Below are 24,168 nucleotides of genomic sequence, written 5' to 3' on the forward strand. Positions count from 1 at the left end.
TCTTTGCTCAATTTAATTTCCTCTATTAAAGACAATTTAACTTGCTCACTGCGGGTTTTAAAGAGAATAATCTTTAACAAAAGCATACATCATAAGAGGTCAAACTAAATATATCTAAGACTGATGACAGATATTTAGTCCAGCTACTACAGAGCAAACAGAAATGTGTGAGGATTCAGATTTTGGTGATATTCTTTACAGCCAGAGAGAAGTTCCCATCTGATTGAAGCATCCGGATGATCTCATGGAGCTGAAAAACACATTATTTTAAACTGTTAAACTGTATTTGTTCGCCTTCCGATAGAACCGGATATTAAATTGATTATGGATTTAGAACTGAGTTACCTTGTTTAAGACTGGACCAAGTGTCGTTTCATTGAGCTCATTAGACGACTGAACAGTTGTCTGAAGGATTGCCACAACTGCAGAACAAATAAAAAGAAACATAAATTTTAAAAAAAAACATCAAAATCATGTTAGATTTCAAGGTGAATCAAAGTCTGCAAGTTTAAAATGTACTGACTGTTGACTCCTGGATCAGCTGATGATGGGACCAAGGGAGTCGTATCCACGGCAAACATAGGTGTGGCGGGGACACCTGTTGAAAAAGGAAGGAGACACTGAGGAACATTAACACACTAGAAATCTATAGTTTAACTTCTTGCTACAAACCTCAGCTCCATACATTTAATTGCCACACACACATATTAAACAGCATTTCCAGTTTCCAATGATCAGTGACATCCTACTCACCTGTCTGTGCAGCACATGAGGCCAAACATCCAAACAGGATCAGCAGCAGCATGTTGAAGCTTTATTCCAAAAAAACCGAAATGAGTGAAATCTGTCGTGGGAAAGTGTTCCTTCTGCTCCCGTTAAGCTGTTGCCTACTTTTGTTTTGTACAAGGAAGTGACACCCGGACACGGAGGGAGTGGCATGAAAGCAGCGATGTCTTGAAAGAACAACTCGAGTAGGAGGGCAAAGGTAAAATAAAACCCTTAATGTTTAATGAAACGTGAGGAGGCTGTTCATACAGGTCACCGCTCATGCACATCCTACCACAGTAATCACTAACGCGTGAAATTCAAAGTTTAACAGCCACGAAGAAGCCAAATTGATTTCAAAACGGAGAGAAAGACTATTGCTTTATAATTTATGCAAATTTTGGATTGATCAATTTGATCAGTGAAGGTTAAGAAAGATAATTTTTTGCAAATAAATACAAAATTTCTTTAGCTTAAAACGCCACAAACCAAATTCAGCACGCAAACTCGAGCTCCAACACGTCTCTGCTAGTTTTTTATTGAGATATGTTTGCGTTAGCTCTATTTTTAAGACAAAAGATAACATCAAACCAAGAGCGGAAAAGGTGTTTCTTTTTAAAAAATGTAAATCATTTCTGTCAAACTACAGCCTATCTGATCAGATCTTTTAGTTTAACATAAATATAACAATAAAGTGAATTAAACAAGCCTGCCAATCACAAACTCAAAAATAATACTAAAAAATGAATGCGAAAATACAACACACAAATAATCCTAAAGCTTTTGTCACAACTGAAAATATCCACTTATCATCTAACACAACACAGTTATTCCGTGCAGCTTTAACTAAGTGAAACTGTTTGCATGCGTGTTGAATTGCTCTTCATCCACGCCTGTGAATAAAGAGCGATAACAAAGCAGCGCATTAGAGGTCCTTCGACTTTCTGCCGCTGCTGCTTGTGCTGCTGGCAGAGCTGGAACATCTGGAGGTGGTGAGAGGAGGAGAGGTCGCAGTCAGACCCAAGCCCAGCTCCACGGTCCTCAGCGTGGGGGAGCAGAGTGCAGAGGACCTGGGGCTGCTGCTGGATGACGACGCGGGAGACCTGCAACAAACGGAGAGCACCCGTGAAGATACAGAGGAGGAGAAAAACACCCGCGTTTCAAATGTTTGACTGAGCCGGATAGTGTTAACGTTTTATCCGTCCAGCTGAAGACTTTCAGGGATGCTTTCGCCCTCTAAGCACAAACAGTCCCAGCACAACCCCCAGTCTTCATCAGCTCGACTGGTTGTGTCCAAGCCAACCAACAGCGATGTCACCCGTCGGTTTGTGAACTGCTGCCATGAAGCCTTCGAGTTCGGATTTTGGCCGTCACCGTCTCGCTAGTTCAGAGCGGTTTGGAGCCATAAGTGACCATATTTGGACGCGCTGGGGCGGAGCGAGCGGTGAAAACCTGGCTGCGCCACAGGCCTTGTCAATCAAACAGACACGCCCCCCCCCCCAAAAAAAACACAGCTATTTGAGGCTTATGTTCTCATTAATGACGGGAATATTTTCATTTGGAGGGCCAGCAAAGTCATAAGAAGAAGTGACTTAGTGAACTAGCACAACCAAAATAACTCGTGAAAAAAAAATATACTGACTTAGAATTTTATGAGACTAGTTGAAAAGGAGTCAACGGAGCCGGAGGCTTTGTTGAGCCAGCCCCTAGTGGCACTCGGTGGTATTGCAGCTTAAGTCACTTCCGCATCGGCCTGATTTTTCAGACCCGGACACAACGTCCACTTTTACATACAGTCAACGGTTATATTCCATTACAAAAGAGCACAGCCATTCAAAACACTCAAGTACATTTTTATCATCAGATTAAACCGTTCATACTGATGACAATCTGACAACAAGCCCTGATTATCATCTTTGACCTCCACTGCCACCTTCCCTGGAAAATAGGTTTTTATTAGGAAGTTTTGAAGTATGACCTGAGAGATACGGAGCTGCAGGCAGAGCTTGTCTTGGTGCTCCTAGGAGTGGAAGAAGGAGACGGGAGACACAGATTGGCCTGAGAGAAACAGCAGAAAGACACATGAAGCTTGAGGAAACATCAAAGCGTAACCAGTCACGGCTAAATGCATGTATGAGTCCTACTAAAGCGATGTCATGTCAATAGTTTTGCACCTGCACAAAGTATTTCTCCAGCACTGATCTGAGATCAGGTCTGTCCTCCATGGCCTCATTCAGCACCCTGTCAATGTTCTTGTTGAATTCTTTCAGCTCCCTCAGTTTAATGTCTTTCTCTTCAAAAGTCTCACTGTCGGCGTTCTTGGCTGAGCGGATCTCTTTGGTCAACTTAGAGCTCTGGTAAACAGCAGGAAAATATCAAATTAAAATATGATTATAGAAACAGTTTGATTTCCAGGACACCTGCACTTTATACACACATAACACCCCTCCTTTATTTACTGTTCACCAGCTCTTTGCCGCTGCCCAGCGTACACTGTGCTGAGAAAAAAAGTGGACAATCAAACCTGTTTTGTGGCTCTGTCAATTTTCTCTTGCTGGGAAGAGATTTCTTTGATCAGTTTGCTGATGAATGACTGTTTGTGTTCTATCTTATCTCTCTCCACCTGCTCCTCTTGTAGCAGACTCTCCAAGGTATTATTCATGACCTGCCAAAGGAGAGCAGAGACACACACACACACACACACACACACACACACACACACACACACACACGTTAACAAACAAAAGCTAGGCCTAGAGGCACCACATACAGTGCATCCGGAAAGTATTCACAGCGCTTCACTTTTTCCACATTTTGTTATGTTACAGCCTTATTCCAAAATGGATTAAATTTATTTGTGTGTAGAATTTTGAGGGGAAAAAAATGAATTTAATCCATTATTGGAATAAGGCTGTAACATAACAAAATGTGTAAAAAGCGAAGCGCTGTGAATACTTTCCGGATGCACTGTACACAGAGATTCACGCACGGCCAATTTTTACTGGATGACAGATAGATGAAGTTGTTGAGTGAGTTTATTTTTGCCCCAATACTCTCACAGGGAATCCACTATGTCATACAACAAGCTGCTTCTGCAGACAGGAAGTGAGAATGGAGGACAAGAAAACACAGGGGTGAAGAGGGGGTGTTGAGAAAATTAAGATGATTAATAAAGTGATTGATAGACTAGATAGTTCATGCTGTAAACTGGGCTGGGTTGTATAATTACAACAAAAACAAACAAAAAAGAGAATTTGCAGTGAGTGCAATTTGAATTATGTTTTCTTACCAGAAGGCATATAAAATAAGTCTAACAAAACATCTCGTGAGCTGTAACAAATTGTTTATATTTTTAATGCAGTTTTGGCCACATCTTTATCAGACTTAATTTTAGCTATAACAATGTCGCACCAGGTTGTGTTCAGTTCAAAACTAGACTAATTGTAGCATAAGTGTTTACTATGTGGAGACAAAGCTGCTGTTATAGAAATATTAGTCGCGACTAAATATTTACGCCCAACAAGCCAACTGACCAAATTAAAAGTAAATATTACACTGTAATTGACACTTGTGACCTATAGGAGTAAAACATTTTTAATTAACAGGTAACCTGATTATTACAAAAAGCAAATATGCAAATCACCAAATAACAAAATGATGTCAGGTCAGCCCTCATCATAATTTTTCCAACTCATTTTAAATTGCATACATACTACTGACCCTGAAGCACACATATTCATCCATGTATGTACAGTATATATAAAACAACAAATAAAGCAACAAATATGGCATAAAATGGTTGGACAATAGAGCTTTAAATATTTATGTGTAGTCCAAACAATAAACAACACTCACCTGTAAGTCCTGTTGGAGCTCTTGGACCTGTCTTCTCTTATACTTCACCATCTCTTCAGCGGCTCTCAGCTCCTCTTCCAGCTGCAGTTTTTCTTGGTACTCTGGACCTAAAATGAAAAACGGTTTAAACGGTCTGTGTCCAGTAATAACTGCTTCGTTCATTTCCGGGAAACAAGAGGAAAACAGAGTTTCTGTATTCGTTTCGTTCAGTCCGGCCCGTCGTACGTACTGGATTCATTTACTTTGCTGAGGGATTTGCGAAACACAGAGTTACTGTTGTTGAACAGCTGGATGGTGTTCTCCAGAGCTCTGTTTTCCAGCTCCATCTTGCGGATTTTAGCATCCAGATCATCTCCCTTCCGCCTCAGCTCCTCTTTGTCCAGTGCAATCTGGTGAAAAGCACACAGCGGTGATTTAAAGTGCTGGCGTGGTGCGGGAGGAATCTGAGCTTGGTCAGCTTCAGCAGGTATGAGTAGACAACAGCACAAGTGAAGAGCGCTCACCTTTGTGATGTAGTAAGCCTGTGACTTCTCCTCTTCCCCCTCAGGAGCTGCCGTAGAAAGGGTCATGACCTCGAAACGTTTCTTCATCATGTCGATCTTGGACAGTTTCTCACTGAGTTCAGCGCTGAGGCAGAATCAGTTTATTAATATTGTGATCATCTTTTGACACGACGCTAACGTAAGACGGTAATATACTGTTATGTTATACACAATGACATAAAACACCACTGAGAGTAAAGTTCAATTAAAATGATTGACTTTTCTTTAACATATGTGATCAAGCAAACATTTGATCCTCTCTTAAACAAAGCAGATACATGTGACATACTCAAACTAAAGTGATGCTTTATAGTTGTTTTCGCAATTTAAACAAACATATCAGTCACATGTAAAAAGTTCTACACACCGTTACATTTATCACACCGTTGACGACATCAAATTAGGTCCAGATTAGGTTCCAATGATTTAAACCTCCTCAGAGAGCAGGGCGGGCGACTTACTGGGCCTTTACCCACTGATTCATTATTAGTGATTACTGATGATTATTTATCAAAAATCTCAATGAGTAAACATTTTGTAAAAGCACAAATAGTCATCCCTACAATGTTACAATCACTCAGCCTTATCAGAGAGTAACAGGTGGAACCCGTCTTATTTAAGGGTTTGCTGTTCTCTTTGCTGTTGAAGTGGATGATGTCATCATGCCAAGATCTAAAAAATATACCAATTTCAAACCGTTTTAAAGATGATCAAATGTTTACTTGGCCAAACGTATCAATAAAGTTAATGACGTCGGTGGAATGCACTTTTACTTTGCCACATGACTGTGCAGTATTTGAGCTGTGGAGTCAGAGTTGGGCTTTTTACCTGAGTCTCTGCCTCTCCTGCTCACCGATCTTCAGCTGCTGGCTAAGCATTTCTTTGTAGACCTTGATCTCATCCTCCCTCTCCTTCATGGCTTTGTGCAGCTGCAGCTTCCTCTTCTCCAAGGACAGCATGCTGTCTGCCTTGTTGTACAGCAGATCCCTCACACGCTTCACCTCTATGTTCGTGATGCTGTGCTCCACCATGTTGTCCTGATGAGGAACACGCGTGGTCATCAGCAGTGCGCGGCATTATGTACATATAATCCTTTATTTTAGATATATTACACTGTATTCGTTGTTTTAGTGTAAACACCATCTAACATTGTCAACTTATTGACTGTCAACATCCATTTTGGGGAGTCTGCATCTGTTTCAGTGCCAAAACACAAAGGGGTACTGTAGGATCCAATCAAGAGGATGGATCGTCTGCCATCTTGGTTCAGACTGATTTCTGTTTAGAACCACTGGTTGGATTACCATGATATTTTTTTTTGCACAGATGCTGATGGTCCACAGAGGAAGAGTCCAACTAGTGTTGGTACATCTCTGACTTCAACGCCATCATCAGTTCCAAATCTTATTTGTCAAGTGCTTTGATTTATCAAGCGCAACCTCATCTGTACTTTGCGTCTGTGCTAATTAACAACTATCAGCATGCTAGTGTGCTAAATTCAGATGGTGAAAATGATAAATATCAACAACATTTCCCAGAATGATGCATTGAATGAGCTTCAATAGTGATATGACCTCAAATCAAACTTGGGTGACGTGAGTCAGTGACTCAGGTGACTTCCTGTTAGCGTCTATGACATCAGTTAGTTACCTGTTTCCTCAGTCTGAGGCGCTTCAGCTCCTTTTCGTTGGTGACAGCGAGCAGCCTGAGCTCATCTACCTTCTCGTTCAGATCTCTGTTTTGAGCTTTTGACTTCTCCATCCCTTTCTTCAAACAGCGAATGTCATCCTGCCGAAGACAAAGACGTGTGTGTGTGTGTGTGTGTGTGTGTGTGTGTGTGTGTGTGTGTGTGTGTGTGTGTGTGTGTGTGTGTGTGTGTGTGTGTGTGTGTGTGTGTGTGTGTGTGTGTGTGAGTGGAATCATTTCAGTGGTTCAGAGTGTGAAAAGTGCAGATTAGTTTGGTGAAGTATGAGACTGACCTCAGACTCCTTCAGCGCGTTGGTGAGAGTTTTGGCAGTCTTTTTTTTCTCCTCGAGGTCTTTGGTCATTTCTGCGATCTTCATTTCCATCATTTGTTTTTCTTCAGCGTGAACGTCACCTTGCAGCCGTGACAGTTTTTTACTCATTGTGTTTATCTGTTTCTCCTACACGATGCAATAAGGAGAGAAGAATATCTAAGTACATGTCTAGCGCCAGACCAGAGTAAGTTAGGGTAGTGTGATTGTCACATTTGTGTGTGTGTGTGTGTGTGTGTGTGTGTGTGTGTGTGTGTGTGTGTGTGTGTGTGTGTGTGTGTGTGTGTGTGTGTGTGTGTGTGTGTGTGTGTGTGTGTGTGTGTGTGATTTTTGTTAAGCGTGCCTGTTCCTCCAGGATAGTCTGCTGTTTTATCAATTCTTTCTCCAGTTTTCTGAGCTGGCGGCCCAGGTTGCTAATGGTGGATTTACTCCTTGAAGCCTGCATGATAAAATCCTTCTCCTTCGTCTTGAAGGCAAGCAAATTCTCTTTATAACGAAACAGCTCGTCCCTGCAGTCACGCAGCTGGACATCCAGCTCCTGTAGCAAAGCACAAGCACTGGGTTACACAGTCCTGACATGTTGAGCACGGCACAAACTGGGCTCCTCATTGGTAACACTGATTCCACTCATCTGGATTGTGTAAGTAGACAATTTGCCCAGAAATTTGAGGAAATATGTCACTTGTGTAGAAAAAAAAAATCTGTTTTTTTTGTTGTTGTTTTTTTTAAATGACAGGAAAAGCCAATTGGAATTAATGCTTTTTATATCCATACATTAAACAAGCAGTGCTGCTTTGGGTTAAAAATGTGGGAATCTTGACACAATTACATCTTATTTCCAAATGCATGGTTTTTTTTTTGTTTTTTTTTAATCAATTCAAAGAGTATATCTCATTTTCAAAAAAATCTGCTCGATAGACAATGTTTCCATTTCTTGATGCAAATTATTTCTGAGTTTTTATGCTTTTTATGTTTGCATTTTCTACTGTGACATCAGTAATGCCCCAAGTTCCTGAATGCAGCTTTACCTTCAAGTCAACACCAACAAACAGCAGTTGTTATTTTGCCTGTGACAAAAAAGCTATAAGCAAAAACTACACAATCCTGAGAAGAACTAAAAGATTTTTAAAGTTATACTATGTGTACAGCAAATATTCTCCTCCACACAGTTTATGATTGTCATGCAGATCACCTTGATGGCCTGTTCCTCATCCTTAAGATACTGGTCCATCTGTGCAGCTCTCTCCTCCTCACTTAGGGCAGTCTGAGTAACCACTTTCAGCTTTTCCCCTAGAGCAGTATTGTAGGCTCTGGCCTCAATGAGTCTACAACACACACGTACATCGACAGAGCTCGAATACTAAAGTACTACAGGGGGTACTTTATAGACGGACATGCGCTTTAATATTTCACTGACTTGTCATTGTTATTCTGGATGTTCTTCTTCATTCTGGATACGTGGGACGTCAAAGACTCCACATCGGAGGTTGCTCTGTTCAGCGTGCTTTTGCAACAATTCAGCTGTCGGACACATAAAAGTCCATCTTCTTACTCTTGCAATATGTAGCTAGATTTCTTTTAAATTACACATTCAACAAACTCTGACAACCTGACCTCATCCTGGACCTTTCTGCAGTTACTCTCCTGCGTCTTCACTTCCTGACGCAGTTCTGCAGCCTGTTTGTTGGCTGCGGCTATCTTCCTCTCAGCTTCCTTGTTGTTGTTCCTCTGAGTATCCAGCAGGTGTTTCCTCTCTATGATGGAGGCGTTCCTGTCCCTGACGTTCTGGTTGGCCTGGGCAAGATGCTGGAATAACAAAGGAACGAGAAAGTTCAGCGTGTTTTCACATTCTGTTGCCTTTAAGGAGTTAATTGGCTTTGGTTTCGAATCAGTGTGTCCTATCAGTCCAAATGAAAGGCAGCAAACTTCACCAGCGCGCACTGCTGCATCTCAGTGTCTCGTTGCTTCATCTGCTTGATGGTGTTTTCCCACTGGTGGATGAGCTGCAGCGTCTCCTGGTGAGCCTGCTGCAAATTCTCCGTAGTCTTATCCAAAGCAAGCTGAGAACAACATGGTGGCATTTGTAAGCAGGGATACTAAATGTGATCTATTTTTGTAACTACTTTGATCCATTAAGGGATGTAGTGACCACATTATTACCTTCTTTCTCCCAACAGAGTAGAATTGAATTCTCTGTTCATGATGCGCTTGATTTCCTGAGCTGAATACAAACTATACTTGGTCTCTTGTCACTGTAGTGGTCTGTTCTGCCTAAAGTTATGTCAGCTGATACTCAGCAAGAATCACCCACAGAAGCAGTGCAGATGGGTTTTCTTACATTACCTGTGCAGATAAAGTCTCAGTCAGCTCCTTGTCAAGTGCTTTGCGCTTTGTATTGGCCTCCAGCCTCTTCTTCTCTATAGCCACAGTGAGTGACTGTATCAGGAGAGATTGGAGAGCTGTTAGTTGAGGATGAGGATGAGTTGTAAACAGCACTTCAGTTTGGTGCTTTTAACTGCTGCTGAAAACAGAACTGGTTTGTTTACCTGGATCCTCTGTTCATCTTGCTGAGCGTACTTGATGATGGCCATTGTGTCCTCATCTTTCTGTGCCGACTCCTCCAAAAAGGCATCCATGGTCTGCTGGTCCCAGTTCATCTGCTGCCTAAACTCCTCCAGTTTCCTTTTGGCTTTGGAAATGTGGTTCTAAAGATACGTAAAAAGGTTAAGAGGCACATTTTGGCACCTACAACCGTAGCTGCTTCTCATTTCTACTTGTACAGCATTAGAAAGGTGTAGACCTCCAGGATGTCTTCTCTCTCTGCCAAAGATCCAAGCTCCTTCTCCATCTTTGCAGTGTCCTGAGCGAGGCGACCCGTCTCTCTCTCTGCGAGGGCTTTCAGATGTTTCTCAAACTCTTCCTCTCTTCCCTTCGCCTTGCACAGAGCCTTATGTGCAGAAAATCAAGATGACAAATTGACCACCCACCCTCACAAAGTGACTATAACCCAGTTTTTTTTTTTTAAAAACACACCCACACTGTGTTGTAATATACCTACCTCGGTGTATTCCAGCTCCTGCTTAACACTTTTCAGGTATTCAGTCTTCAGCTGCTTTTGATCTTTGTTACTCTCAAGTTTGTTTTCCAGCTGCACCAGCTCCATCTCTTTTTTACGAACCTGTTGTTGAGGCGGTCATTAGATTACAAGCATTGCAAGCGTGACCTATGATCTGCAGCATGTATCTTGATGTGATCGGTCATAAAATGTTGTTGTACAGCACACACGAATACAAACCTTCGTCTTGAGATAGCACACGGACAGACTAATCACTTACCTGCAACCCTTGGTCGGCTGTCCAGTGTGCGTCGATGTAAAACCTTATAACTTGTAAACTCAGTTATCGGTGCCATTTGGTCTTTACAACGTAGGCCTAACCGTTATACTAAAATTACAACCTTGCAATTTCTACATTAAAATGTTCATACAAATTCAACCTTTAGTAACCAATAAAGTAAATGTGAGAAAGGGATTTAGATATCTTGCAACTTGACGGTATTAAAAGAAAAAAGCATAAACATGACAGCCACAAATAGAAAGGAAATCGAGTAACTATGTCAATGTGGACGATCTGGACATATTTAACAGCTTTTTGAAGTCTGGATTTATTAATTTTATATCAATTGGGAGCCTCTAATTAAATTGATCAAAAGGAAAAGCCCTTCTATGTGTCGTAAGGTAAGCATAGGAAGATGTACATTTTTCCTAACATTAGATTTTGTCGGGTACGTTATCTCGTTAGTGGTGTCATAAACAGTTAAATATAACTTTCCGACACTCACCTCCTCAATCAAAGCCTTGTTTTTAGCGTTGTGCTCGGGGATGGCAAAGCGCTCATCCCAGCCTACATCCGATAAAACGGCACTAACGACGCGCGACATTTTCAAAGACTGCAAAGTAACACGACAATAATTTCAAGTGATAAATGTTTTCCGCGACAAAATGATCGCCTCCGAGTTGAAGCGATTTCTCGCCGGTTTGATTCCAACTGCCGTCTGTTGTCGGTCGCCCGTAGCAACCGCACGTGCTTTTTAAAACGGCGTCACCGCGAGGCGGCCGCGCGAGTCCGGTAAGAATGCTGCTGCTCGGCACGAGACCTCACTGTCCTTTATTCTTTTTACGTTTAAATTCAATGAATCAAATAAAACACGCTGTTTAAAGAAAACAATGCAGCTTTAAAAAAAAAAAAAACAACAACAACAACAACAACACAAGTCTGTACCTCACCTCAAATTTGAAATATATCCGGTACGTAATCAATATTTTTCTTTTGATCAATAACTTTTACCATGAATAAAGCCAGACTTCTATTAAGCCTAAAAGACATTTAGGCCTACAGTCTCTGGATTATTTCCCTATCACAATTATCATTTATGATATGGCTAAATACAGTCGATGGTGTCCTCCTAAAGGATTACCTTGTGTATTATAAAGGTACTCTGTTAAAAACTCAGTTGTACAGACTTTAAGCTTAAAGATAATGGTAATGTATAAAGGAAAATTACCAGCCAATCATAAACCCTGACATCTACTAAACGGGCATTTGTATTCCAATGAGGGAACAGAAAAACCGTTGTTTTGGATGGCAGTTAAACTTATATTCACCCCGTTTTGTTTTTTTTTTCTTTTTAAGCACAAATGCAAAGAGACCTGGCAACTTTAAAGATACCAAACTGAAACATTTATTTTATCTTTATGCTTTTGTGTTTTAACAAACAGCATTATGCTTAAAAAAATTACAATCAATGTTTTATACTGACTTGTCTCACAAATGTATCATAAAACAAAAACAAAATGAGGAATGCACACTAGTATTAAAATTCAGGATTGAAAGAACAACATCCCCTTGAGAACCCTTGTGTTTACAATACAATTCAAGTGTGTCTATCTACCTGCTTTTTGAGCCCAACTGCATTGATGAACCACCGGGGCCAAGATGGTGACGCCTCTCTAGTTGGCTTCAGCGCACACAAAAAGCCCAATACTTCAGATAAAAGTTCCAAACCATGACAAGTTGACCAACAGAGAGATATGCCTTTTTTTTTTTTTTTTTTTTTTTATATACATGTACATACACACACATATATTTATAAAGTCTCTGCTGCGTAAAATATTTCAGTCCTGAGGTTTGAAAAGGCAACGTATTTCTCAGCTCAGCGTGGTCCCCTTGTCCTCCACTCACTGCGTTCTCTGTTTTGTAGAAACCTCACATGAATGTTCTTTCTGAGAGCAGCCCTTAAACTGCCGTGCTTTTGGTCCCGATGTGTGGCCGTGCAAACTCCACAAAGTCATCGATAAGGACAGGCCACGCTCCTGTTGAAGAAACGTGCAAAAACTGTTGAAAAATGTGACTTGAAGATAGGATTATAGATAATATTAATATTTCGTTATTGAGTAAACCTTTCTAAAAGATTGTGAGGGAACAAATACAAGTTAAAGTTGTCTCAGCTGAGTGAGCAATTTACACACCTTCCTCATCATAATTCGACATGTCGTCTGTGATCATTGTGCTGAAGTCTAATAAGAGGTTCCACGTGTCTTTAGGAATTGATCTTTTGTGGTGCTCCTGTAAAAGATGGAAAGCAAAGTTCATAAATAAGAAGTCACAATGTTGGCATGTTTTGAATCAAGAGTGATTGTTAACTTACAACTAAAAATTTGTTCCACAACTCCAAGAACTTGAATCTTCCTGCCAGTACTAGATTCCAATATGCAATTGCCATTTCTAAATCTGTAAGAAAACCAGAAGTAGGTCAATATGAATTTATTAAAGAAAGCAAACAGTTCATGAGTAATGTGATGAGCATTAAAAGATCCTTACCCAAACCTTTCTGGCCGGGATTCTTTGCAAAATTAAACGTAAACTGGTAAAAGTCCTTAAATTTCCCTTGGTCCTTTAACTCTTGCTCCATCTTTGGCAGCTGAGCTTTTAGCTTGTCTATGCTGTCACACCTTTGGAAGCAGAAAGCACAGTTGTTTTATCTGGGGGACAAAAATAGAAGCTTATGTGGATTCAATTTAATCTTTTCTTGGTTAATTAATAAAAACACATATATTCAACGACAGATCTGGCAAACACAAAATTAAGTTCCTGCCTTATATCTGACTAACATCACCTGGAGCCTTTAAAATGCAGGAAACTTTACACTGGGAAACCATTTTTGAAGCAAATTGTACCTGTCCATAGAATATTATATATATATATATAGATATATCTATATATATATATATATAAAATTTTATTTATATTTTTATATATATTATATGGTCAACATGTTGGATCTAGATATCCTGTGTGTGTGTGCGTGTGTGTGTGTGTGTGTGTGCGTGTGTGCGTGCGTGTGTGTATATGTGCAAGTACACGTAACTATTACAAAGGTTGCATTCAAAATTGACACATAAGTCAATACTCAAGAAAACATCCCAAATAAGACAAGAGTAAACACTGTTTAATGAATACATACATGTGTGAACCACAATCCATCTCGGACATACTTTTTTTTTTTTTTTTTTTTTCAGCAATGTCACTTAGAATGAAGTCAGCATTTGAGTTACAGTAGTCCACTTACTTGTCTTTGTGTCTGTGAGTTTATAATGTTCAAGCCCCCTTCAGAGAATAGAGGAACAAAGTTTGCTCTCTCTTGCTTGCATCATCTGAAAACACATTCTCACCCCTGTTCTGCCATGCCGTCCATGAACTCCTGTTTTGAGAACTCGCACTGTGTCGCTGCCCTGAACTTCCAGGCTACGAGGAGGACACTTATACTGGCTGGGTCCAAGCCCAGGTCGTCACAGAACTGCTGGATCCCGTCGATGCCTATCTTGTTGTCATCGTGAGGATCTGAGTGTAAGAGCACAAGCGAACGAGTCGTTTGGTTATTTATTTACGGCCAAAAATGGAAAAGCGTCTCCAACTAATGACACTTTAATGCATTTAGCGTTGGGGATGTGATATATAGTCGTCTATCGTTTATCAAAACTTTTGCATTAGGTGTTGTACCGGTGCTTTCTTTTTTGTTGTTCTGTACCTCTGTATCTGTTGTAGAGCTGTTCGAGCCTCTTCTTGTCTAAGGCCCCCTTTAGATTTGAAACGTAGAGCTCTGGACTTTGGAAAAACTTGTCGGTGGCGACGTCTAGTTTCCAGTCATTCTGAGACAGGCAAGTCACCGCAGTCTTCTCATTGGATTGAGTGAAAATCATAAACTGACGAACTTTATCCTTCTGTGAGGACTTCAGCTTGTTCTGCACAAAGACGGGCACGTTAAACACGGTTTGTTACGACACACACACACACACACACACACACACACACGAAAACACTGACGTCACAACAGCGAGGTGGAAACTCAAGCGTTTCTCTCGTGCAGCGACCAGATCTGAGAAAACGTGATGTTTCAAGGTGGCGTGTGATGACGTCACAACCACGGCCGGTTTTTAAAGTTACATAAACACTGAACCGTGGTGACACACACACACACACACACACACACACCTAAATCACAGCAGTAAGGGAACTAGCAAAAACATGCTATCCTATCTGCAGTCACCGACTTGTGCGCTGCGTTAAACTGGCGGCAAGACGGTAATGAATAACAGTGAGTAAGCACTCGAGTAATACGATATTGCGGACAACAACTCGTAGCTTCAGTGTGTTTTTGTTGTTTTTTTTTGTTGTTGTTTGTTTGTCACTTGGTTGTTGTTGTTTTTTTAAGGCTAGCGAGCTGTGCTAGCCTCACCGTACGCTAGTTAGCTAATGCTAACACAGGGGAGCTATGTTTGTTTTCGTTATTTAAGGCGAATATTCGGCCATTAAAGCAGCTCCCTGACGAAATTAACCACCGCAGAGTGATAGTTTATGTGCTTCGGCACCGTTTGTACTCGTCCCGGGGAACGAGAGTTGAAAAAAGAAGTGATATCTTACCATGTTTGTCTTTGCCTGACTCCCTTTCCTCCCATCCAGCTGGCCAAAGCCCGTCAAGTTCTTCAAGTTACGGAAACGTGTTTCCGGTTAAAACGTTTTCCTTCAAAATAAAACTGTCCGTTTAATGGTTAGTTGATGACGCAAATTTCCTTAAGTGTTAAATTATTCCTTTTTTTTATTTGTTATCTAGCCCGTTTTGGATACTTAACTCAAAGCGATAAAGTACTTTAGTGAAGTTCTTATGTTGTTGTGCAAATTTAGGAATAATAACAAGCGGTGTAATTTATTTTGAAGTAACTCGTCGGAAGTGGCTCGAGAATTTAGGAAAATCATCTTATTCCTCCGTGTGCCCGACCTACCAGACGTATATCTGAATGTTCAGGACTGCTCTGCAAAGATTTCAGAACAAATGGAAGTCGTACAGACACAGGTTTGTGCCTTGGGTTGTGTTGAACCTGTCTGGAAATGAGAAAACTCTGCGGAAGGTGACGGAGCGCTCGAAAGACAAACTAGTCCCAGATGAGGTGGTGTCACAGAGCCTGCTGAAGCTCTTCAGAGTCCTGCCCAGGACTCATGGGACTCATCACGCTGAGCTCCGGGCAGCCCAGGCCCCCTTCCTCCCGCAGGTGGTAGCCAGTGAAGAGGAGCCGGTTGGAGGGTATCCAGCGTGTGGACAGGATGCAATGCTGCAGTCTATGGGATTCTGCATTGACAGGAAGCCAAGCACTTTACCCTGTGCAGGAACTGGAGTGTTTGTCACCAAGGGATTTGTACCCGAAGGAGTAACAGTGGCCATGTACCCTGGCACGGTCTATCAACCTTACGAGCCCATTCTCCTCCAATCCATCAGAAACCCCTTCGTATTCAGGTGTATTGATGGCATCTTGATCGATGGAAACGACAAAGGCATCTCGAAAATGGTGTTCAGGTCGTGCAGTGGCAGGGACAGAATGGGTCCTTTCATGATGAGTGACACCAGCTGGCTGACAGAGAGCCCACAAAACCCGCTCGCTGTGGGTCAGTACGTGAACAACTGCTCCAACGAGAGGCCTGCTAACGTGTGCTACCAGGAGTACGACGTGCCAGACAAGTTTCCCTTCGAGCTCCACCAGTATCTCCCAAATGTCAACTACAACACACAGAGGCCTCTACGCTGTGTTGTCCTGGTGTCAGTTAGAGACATTACAGCAGGAGAGGAACTCTTCTCTAACTACTACACCATTGTGCATTGATTTACACTCCAACTGAAAAAACTTACATTTTGGAAATGCAAGTAATATTATTGCTGTTGTTAATGGGGGAGGGGGGGGAAGAAAAGATTTTGTACACTCAGCAATACACTGGAATAAAGGCAAAACATGTTGTGTATAGAGACATGTAGCACAATCCTTGAATGGCTGTCCGATTTTCTAGCAATTTCATTTCAAATTAAATCAACGTTTGAATTATCCCACTCGTGGTGAGTTTATAACATTAGAGTTCACCTCACATATAACAGAGGAGGGAACAAAGCTTCTCTTGTTTGTACCCAATGAAAACACACTCTCACCCTCATTCGGCCATGAAATCCATCACATGGTGTTGCTTCAAGGCTCTTATATTCTTCGGGTCTACACGCAGGTCATCTCTGAGGTGCTGCTTATACTGCTGGGTGGTTTAATCTATAACAGTGCATAAAGGTGATCACGTGTTTTGGATAAAAGCTTCAACATTCAAAGCAACTTACTGTTAAATAATAAAAAATTTAAAAAAAAGTTTCCCTTTGATATGCATTGTAATAGAGAAAAAAAAAAAACACTTGATTACTGTCCACCACTGCTTCGTAACCGATTACTTACACATCGTCAGAACTCGCCATGAGATTACTTTTGCTGTGAGGGGGGGAGGAAATGCTCAGATTCAAGTTCAATTATAAAAAGTATACAGACTCCGATCCAGGGAAATCTAGACTCATGATTAAGTGCTTAATGGGGGATTATTGTAAAGTTTGCCTATTTCCAAAAGCATGAAAATGCTAGAGGTGATAATCTGCAGTTAAATGTGGTCTAAAGAGGTTGCAGCTCCTCCAAATAATAGTAAATGAGAAGCCAAGTATTTTATGTATTTAAAAAACTAAATGATGGCAGAAGAGATGGGGGAGAAAGAGACAAGGCACCAGGCATATAGAAACTTAGAGAACAGAGAGGAAATACGGAAAAGAAAGTGCTCATGTTAACTGGGCTAAAGTGAACACATGAAAACACAAGAGGCTGAAAAAAACTAGTTCATATTAATTAGATGTGACTCAAGTCCAGCAGGTAGAAAAACATTTTAAAGTCATGTTTTAAATTTTTTTCATGTAAGCCTTCCTCTATGTATGCACGATAATATAGGCACATCATCGATATCGACAGATCAAGGCTGAAATACCAACTTTGTCCCAAAATGAATAATTCTGCAGATTCAAAAGGCTTCAATTGAATAAATTCTCAAAGCTTGACTCAATGCTCAACGCTGTGTCTCTGGGGTGAGGATGCTTTTGCAGGGCCTGGAGGTTTTTCAAAAACACACTTTTGCTATCTGCAATGATTACTCAGTGTTGGTCATGCGAGGAGCTCCATCGCAGTCCTTCAACACTACAAAATTTAAAACCATCATTACAATCTTTGCAACAACTTTGTAGAGAACAAAGAGAATGCAAATATTGGCGTTGGCACGGGCCGAAATAGTTGGAAAATATCAGCATATCGGATATCTGCAAAACAAAATCAAGTGTTGGGCATCCATACCTTCCCCAGATTTATTCTTGCTGCAAATTAATACTTTTGACGGCAGCTGAAAAATCATTGGTTTGTAAGACAGGTTTGCCCTTCAAATCAGGTTTTCTGTGCGTGTGCAATGTGCCAGGTATGTCTGTTTCACTGCATACAGCAGTCACATATACCAGTTTCCAGCATCACTCTGGAAGGAAGAACGAATTGAGCAGTACACAATGTACAGTATACCACAAAGTTAACCGATGGACAAAAGGCAGGGCCTACATCAAATATACAGATACTGCAGCATTCCCTCTGCACAACTTTCGGCCCCAAAAAAGTGTTTTCATTTTGATAGGGAGGCAATTCTTTTAGATTAACATGTTACTCTCCTTCTTAAAGCGTCACAATTCATTTTTATTTTATGTAACTCCTCACGTATCGGCTTCAGACGAACCCTTTCTCCGATAACGTGACACAACCTTGTCAGGCCGCGTTTTGACCCGCCAGAGACGCCGTAGCAGCCCACGCACCAGCTATTACTGCAATATCCTTCCGCCGAGCACTATAGTCTGAAACCATTTTTCTCATTTTATACGTTATTAAAAAACGCCGACGTATATACCGAACAGCGGATGCAACTTAGTGCGGTTCAAACAATAAGTCAGTCAATTTTGACATTGAATCGTCAACGACGCAGAGAGCATTGAGTTCATCGGTGAAAAATAGTGCGGCTTGCATAAATGCAGCCGGCCTCGCCGTCAGCGCTCTTTCCAGTCGCATGCTGAAGTTGGGAACGGATCATGTCTAGCGAGTCTGCTGATTACAACAGGTAAAAACCGGTCATTTTCCACACCTTTTTTTTTTTCTTTCTTTCTTTTTCAGAACAATACTCGATAGTTTGCTTGTACTTCCAACATGTGACGAGGGTCCGCGCGAAGTTTGATGCCGAATTGGGGTGTTCTCGACCGAGCGCGGCCCCCTCACGCTCTTCGGGTGATCTGGCTGCTAACAGTTAGCTGCCCAGCTAACGCCGCGCGTCCAAATTGCCGTTGGACGCCATTTGAACTCGCGGCGCTTTCGTTCGCGTCGCGGCTGATGTGAAACTCGTCGGGACGCGGATGAGTGTGACGGGCGACTCGTAGCTGTCGTAGCCGGTTATCGCCTCGCGTCGGGAGGCGACGGCTCGGGCCTAGTCCCGAGGCAGAAGCCACCGTTGAACTGCGAAGGCCCAACCGTCCGACATGTTGGCCAACGGTGAGTGAAGCGAGAGCACCATGTTGAGATTCACCGGGAGAGAGAGAGAGAGTGGGGGACGGGGACGTGAGGCTGTTTAACGCGGTTAACTCCGGGTGGTCGTGAACCTCCGTGGACGTGGAGCCGGTCTGAACCCTCCACGTTACATAACGGGACACGTCCGTAGGGACAGGTAGTCGGGCTCGTGGAATTTGACACGTGCGCCCAAGACTATGAAACGAGATACTCGGGGCGTGACCCGGACCACCGGACCCACCACCGGACGGACCACCGGACGGACCACCGGACCCACCGGACCCTCCAACTACACCCACTAACTACACCTCTAACGCAGTCCACCTTCTACTATGTTCAGATGGAGAAGAAATAAGGTCTTTTTCATTAGAAGCTACGTGACCGTGTCGACAACAAGCAGCCTTCACTTGATGAGACACGTGGTCGTAATAACTGCTTCAGCAGTCCATACACTAGCCCCCTCCCTTTTATTATATATATATATATATATATATATATATATATATATACATATTTATTTATATATATATATTTTTTTACATTTACATTATTGAAGACGATGTTAAAGTTGACTTAAAGTGTGTTCTTCTTTTCTACAGCTCAAGAGATCGAGACCATGGGGGGCCGGATGGGATGGAGCCTGATGGTGTCATCGAGGTAAATCCAAGACAAGCACTTCTTTTCTTTTTTTTTTCTTTTTTTTTTTTAGCTGTATCCTGCTAAAAAAAAAATTACTGGGTCAATATTAAACTGGTATGCTATCCCTCCCTCTCAATCCCTTGTTCCTTGTCAATTCAGAGCAACTGGAACGAGATTACGGACAACTTCGATGATATGAACCTGAAGGAGACTCTTCTCAGGGGAATATATGCGTACGGTTTTGAAAAGCCGTCTGCCATTCAACAGAGAGCAATCATCCCTTGCATAAAAGGTATATATATATACACGTGTACAAAATTTGCTCACAAGTGGATTGTTAAAAGTTGAGTGAAATGATGCTTTACCATCTTTCGGGACTTACCCAACAATGGGGATATCTTTGTTTTTTCACTGATCACTCAACACTATGAAATTGCTTCATCAAAATCTTAATGTAAAAAATGTGTTCGGTGCAGTTAAATGTGACATTGTCACATTTCTTTCTCGAATGCATATTTATCCCATTGGTATGATTTAAGAAGAAATCTTTTGTCACTTAACACATTAAATCTTTATTCCCACCCACCCACCCCCTCCCCACTATTAGGCTATGATGTCATTGCCCAAGCCCAGTCAGGCACTGGCAAGACGGCCACGTTTGCCATCTCTATCTTGCAGCAGCTGGACATAGAGCAGAAGGAGACTCAGGCTCTGGTTTTGGCTCCCACCAGAGAGCTGGCTCAGCAGGTATGCTGTTCCTGAGGTGACGATAACCTCAGCAGTGTCTCAGACCTAGACAGCATACTGAGGACACTGATTCAAATACTAAGGTACCATCTTTTTAAATCTATTCAAAATTGTGAAAATTTGCAAATGCGCATCCTCTTACGATTGGTGTAGTCTCTGTCCATGGCTGCATTGGTCTAAAAGGTGATCTGGCTTGATTGAATTTCCTGTTTTCATGTGTTTCTGTGGAAAACTGGGTGATATGATGCCTTACCATCTTTCGGGACTGACTATAGACATGGAGAGTTCCTATTTCTTTACTGATCACTTTACAGTTATTCCACATTCTTGTGTTCTCGTGTCCTGCCTTGGTGTTTGTGCCTCATCATCCTGATCCAGTGCTGTTTATGCCCGTCCGCCCTAATTAGATCCAGAAGGTAATTCTGGCGCTGGGCGACTACATGGGGGCAACCTGCCATGCCTGCATCGGAGGGACGAATCTTCGTAGTGAAATACAGAAGCTCCAGGCCGAGGCCCCTCACATAGTGGTGGGGACACCAGGACGCGTGTACGACATGCTTAACAGGAGACACCTGTGTAAGTAGTAGGACATGGTCCCTTCAGCCAAAGCCTCAACTTGTGTGGTACACTGTTTGACTGCGAACCCTTCACTTCTCCGCAGCCCCAAAATGGATCAAGATGTTTGTCCTGGATGAAGCCGACGAGATGTTGAGTCGAGGTTTCAAGGATCAGATCTACGAGATCTTCCAGAAACTGAGCACAAACATTCAAGTACGTACCATCTGCACAGTCGGGCACGATGCCCTTCTGCATTAACAGCAATCTGCTATAATTGTGTGGTCCAGATTTTCTGTTTCACGCAATAATGCCAGCAGAGTATCACGTGGAAGGAGATTATTGCGCACTGTACTGAAAACGAGACGTGGTCGAACCTCTTTCTTAATGTTCATTGTCCACTGTCTCAAGGTGAGGTGCTACAGCTGCGTCTGCATTCAAACGGGGTACTTTAGAAAACACCGCACCACATTTTTTTTACTTTGTGTGATCGCACTTCTGGGACGCTGTTGTAACCTGCGATGCTGCTCCTCCTTCAGGTGGTGCTGCTCTCAGCCACTATGCCAGCAGACGTGCTGGAGGTCACCAAGAAGTTCATGCGAGACCCAATTCGCATCTTGGTGAAGAAAGAAGAGCTTACCCTCGAGGGTATCAAGCAGTTCTACATTAACGTGGAGCGCGAGGTTGGTTTTAATTATCGGCAGCGCTTTAGGACGCGTGATGTTTCTAACAGGATAATGTTGTCTAACTACGAGCATCATGGAGTTCCCTTCTCTTTAAGCACCCTGCTAAAACTGCAGGAGCCGAGCCTCACGGGTTTAGCTCATGCGGCCGTGTAAGCATGGGTACACCAGGGAAGGAGAGGAAAGGCACAGTATCGCAAATGAGGCGAGGAGGGACCTCTTTCTTAATGTCCAGTTTCCTTTGTCTCAAGATCCTGTGTTACACATTAGCTGCTCCTTTTTTAAATGTAAAGTTAAATGGATGTTTAAACGGGCCTCGCAGTCGGCTTCCATCACGAGTCGTCGGGTTAATGTTGAATTGAATGTTCATTACAGGCCCTTAACCTCCTTTTTTCTTTTTCACTGATGCCTCCAGGAGTGGAAGCTGGACACTCTGTGTGATCTGTACGAAACGCTGACCATCACGCAGGCGGTCATCTTCCTCAACACGAGGAGAAAAGTCGATTGGTTGACTGAGAAAATGCACGGCAGAGACTTCACCGTCTCCGCTCTGGTACGACGGGCTCTCTCCGCGTTGCTCTTCTGTCGGAGCAAAGCGTTTCGCTTGAAGTCTCGTTCGGTGTAAATTCTGCTCATCGTCCTAAACTCCGGTCGTTCTCCGTCCACAGCACGGTGACATGGACCAAAAGGAGCGCGACGTGATTATGAGGGAGTTCAGGTCTGGCTCGAGCAGAGTGTTGATCACCACTGATCTTCTGGTTAGTACGAAGGGCACCATGTAAGAAATGTGAAGTTAAAACCCAAACCGTTTTTAATCCTGCAAAAGTCCTAAAAATGACCAAGCAGTCAAAACGTTTGGGAGATAAGGGCTCGTTCTCCACAATGGGTACCTCGAACGTAGGAATCTGTTACTTTTTAAACGGGCGACATTCTCTTGATGAACGCATGCGGTAGCAATCGGTCTGTTAATACTTAATAATGTCATTAAAATGTCTTGTTTTGCCCCTCAGGCTCGTGGGATTGACGTACAGCAGGTTTCCCTCGTCATTAACTATGACCTTCCTACAAATCGCGAGAACTACATTCATAGGTACGTTGAATCGCAGAGCTGCCATGCGTGTTGTTCTCCGTCACCTGCGGGAGTCTCACCCACCTCCTCTCCTCTCCTCTCCTCTCCTCACCCACCTCCTCTCCTCTCCTCTCCTCACCTCTCCTCTCCTCACCCACCTCCTCTCCTCTCCTCTCCTCTCCTCACCTCTCCTCACCCACCTCCTCTCCTCTCCTCACAGAATCGGCCGTGGTGGCCGTTTTGGCAGAAAAGGAGTCGCTATCAACTTCGTCACTGAGGAGGACAAGAGGATCCTTCGGGACATCGAGACGTTTTACAATACTACCGTGGAGGAGATGCCCATGAATGTGGCCGATCTGATTTGAGCCCCGAGATTGTTCTTTTTGTTTTAAACGCAGTGATAGCGATCGTCCACTTGCATTGTGCTTATATTATTCGAGGGGGAAAAAAAAAAAAAACTTCTCAATGCTAAACCTTGGACCAGAATTTTTTGGTATGTGTTAAAAGCGAGGTGACTTCTATGGTGGTCCCTCTCGGACAGTTGTAGATTCTTACCTCGACAGTTGGCTGGTTGGCGCTACAAAGCTATGGGGTCAGTAAATATTAAAGTCCTTATCAGGTATTTCTTTCCATGTTCAATTAAGATGCGTGTATTCGATGTTCTCCACCATTTAGTAACGTACTTGTGGACTAAAAGGTATAAGTGCTGTATAAAGTCTGCAAACTATGTTATGCTAACATATGTGCGATGTATTGTGGGCCTGCTTACTAGAGGCACTTGTCATGTTTTATTGTAGATTCACTTGCTTTTTTTGTTATCTTTTGTGAATGTGTTTCGTTTAAATCTACCATTATATTTTTTATCCAACTTGCTATAACAGAGTTCCTCACTGGTTGGCCTTATTTTGCTGACGTGGTTTTACCCTTACCCGAGTATATTGCTATTTCCTCCCCCTTGACTACTTTTCAGATTTCCTGCTCTCCAGAATTGTATGAATGTCTTAATAAACTGAAATTGCTGTAAGTAAACTGGCCTTATGTTCTGTTATGAAGCGGTGTTTGTATTTACCAACTGATTTAACACCAGACTCAAAAGACCAGAGTCTTCCTGTTAATTAAAGTAATTGCCGCCACATGTAAGGCCTGAAGCTGAGGAGAGTTCACCGGTGCAGTTGAGGAAAAAGTTGCGCCTCAGCTCCACCTACTGGCAAACCAGAGGAGCCTAAATTCTTTATGAATAATTATTCAAAGAATATTTCACAACACGGAAATGGTTGTGTCGGTTAAATGAACACGACCGATTTAACATTTA

At 42.4% G+C, this 24,168-nt stretch overlaps 4 protein-coding genes and 4 non-coding genes across 8 annotated transcripts; 6 read left to right on the plus strand and 2 right to left on the minus strand.

Moving 5' to 3' along the window:
* Window positions 1-986: 986 nt before the first annotated feature.
* Window positions 987-11,317, minus strand: ccdc39 (coiled-coil domain 39 molecular ruler complex subunit). The gene is made up of 20 exons (XM_069139582.1): window positions 11,018-11,317; window positions 10,236-10,355; window positions 9,978-10,124; window positions 9,724-9,882; window positions 9,521-9,613; window positions 9,109-9,237; window positions 8,792-8,983; window positions 8,595-8,698; window positions 8,370-8,502; window positions 7,521-7,715; window positions 7,142-7,306; window positions 6,813-6,950; window positions 5,991-6,199; window positions 5,124-5,247; window positions 4,850-5,009; window positions 4,621-4,727; window positions 3,290-3,430; window positions 2,940-3,119; window positions 2,744-2,823; window positions 987-1,868 (listed from the first exon to the last, which is right to left on the minus strand). Exons 1-20 carry the CDS (start codon window positions 11,114-11,116, stop codon window positions 1,691-1,693), a joined length of 2,853 nt encoding a protein of 950 aa, XP_068995683.1. The 5' UTR covers window positions 11,117-11,317; the 3' UTR covers window positions 987-1,690.
* Window positions 11,318-11,890: 573 nt separating this feature from the next.
* On the minus strand, window positions 11,891-15,213 carry dcun1d1 (DCN1, defective in cullin neddylation 1, domain containing 1 (S. cerevisiae)). Its single transcript, XM_069139573.1, has 7 exons — window positions 15,157-15,213; window positions 14,264-14,477; window positions 13,908-14,076; window positions 13,057-13,187; window positions 12,884-12,966; window positions 12,705-12,801; window positions 11,891-12,548 (listed from the first exon to the last, which is right to left on the minus strand). Exons 1-7 carry the CDS (start codon window positions 15,157-15,159, stop codon window positions 12,472-12,474), a joined length of 774 nt encoding a protein of 257 aa, XP_068995674.1. The 5' UTR covers window positions 15,160-15,213; the 3' UTR covers window positions 11,891-12,471.
* Window positions 15,214-15,284: 71 nt separating this feature from the next.
* setd9 (SET domain containing 9) lies at window positions 15,285-16,867 on the plus strand. The gene has a single exon (XM_069139524.1). The coding sequence runs from the start codon at window positions 15,531-15,533 to the stop codon at window positions 16,386-16,388; it is 858 nt and encodes a 285-aa protein (XP_068995625.1). The 5' UTR covers window positions 15,285-15,530; the 3' UTR covers window positions 16,389-16,867.
* Window positions 16,868-18,506: 1,639 nt separating this feature from the next.
* eif4a2 (eukaryotic translation initiation factor 4A2) lies at window positions 18,507-23,885 on the plus strand. The gene is made up of 11 exons (XM_069139542.1): window positions 18,507-18,723; window positions 19,763-19,820; window positions 19,962-20,094; window positions 20,410-20,549; window positions 20,957-21,125; window positions 21,211-21,320; window positions 21,644-21,787; window positions 22,203-22,340; window positions 22,456-22,545; window positions 22,798-22,877; window positions 23,077-23,885. The coding sequence occupies exons 1-11, from the start codon at window positions 18,695-18,697 to the stop codon at window positions 23,219-23,221; spliced, it is 1,236 nt and encodes a 411-aa protein (XP_068995643.1). The 5' UTR covers window positions 18,507-18,694; the 3' UTR covers window positions 23,222-23,885.
* On the plus strand, window positions 20,149-20,223 carry LOC138192295 (small nucleolar RNA SNORD2). The gene has a single exon (XR_011177785.1). It is a non-coding gene; the product is annotated as a small nucleolar RNA SNORD2 (small nucleolar RNA).
* Window positions 20,784-20,858, plus strand: LOC138192294 (small nucleolar RNA SNORD2). The gene has a single exon (XR_011177784.1). It is a non-coding gene; the product is annotated as a small nucleolar RNA SNORD2 (small nucleolar RNA).
* Window positions 21,352-21,531, plus strand: LOC138192293 (small nucleolar RNA SNORA81). Its single transcript, XR_011177783.1, has one exon. It is a non-coding gene; the product is annotated as a small nucleolar RNA SNORA81 (small nucleolar RNA).
* Window positions 21,871-22,054, plus strand: LOC138192292 (small nucleolar RNA SNORA81). The gene has a single exon (XR_011177782.1). It is a non-coding gene; the product is annotated as a small nucleolar RNA SNORA81 (small nucleolar RNA).
* Window positions 23,886-24,168: the final 283 nt, after the last annotated feature.

This window comes from Embiotoca jacksoni, unplaced genomic scaffold, assembly GCF_022577435.1.
Source record: "Embiotoca jacksoni isolate LCO1_2020_lvr unplaced genomic scaffold, fEmbJac1.0.p SCAF_83, whole genome shotgun sequence".
NCBI classification, from domain to species: Eukaryota; Metazoa; Chordata; class Actinopteri; family Embiotocidae; genus Embiotoca; species Embiotoca jacksoni.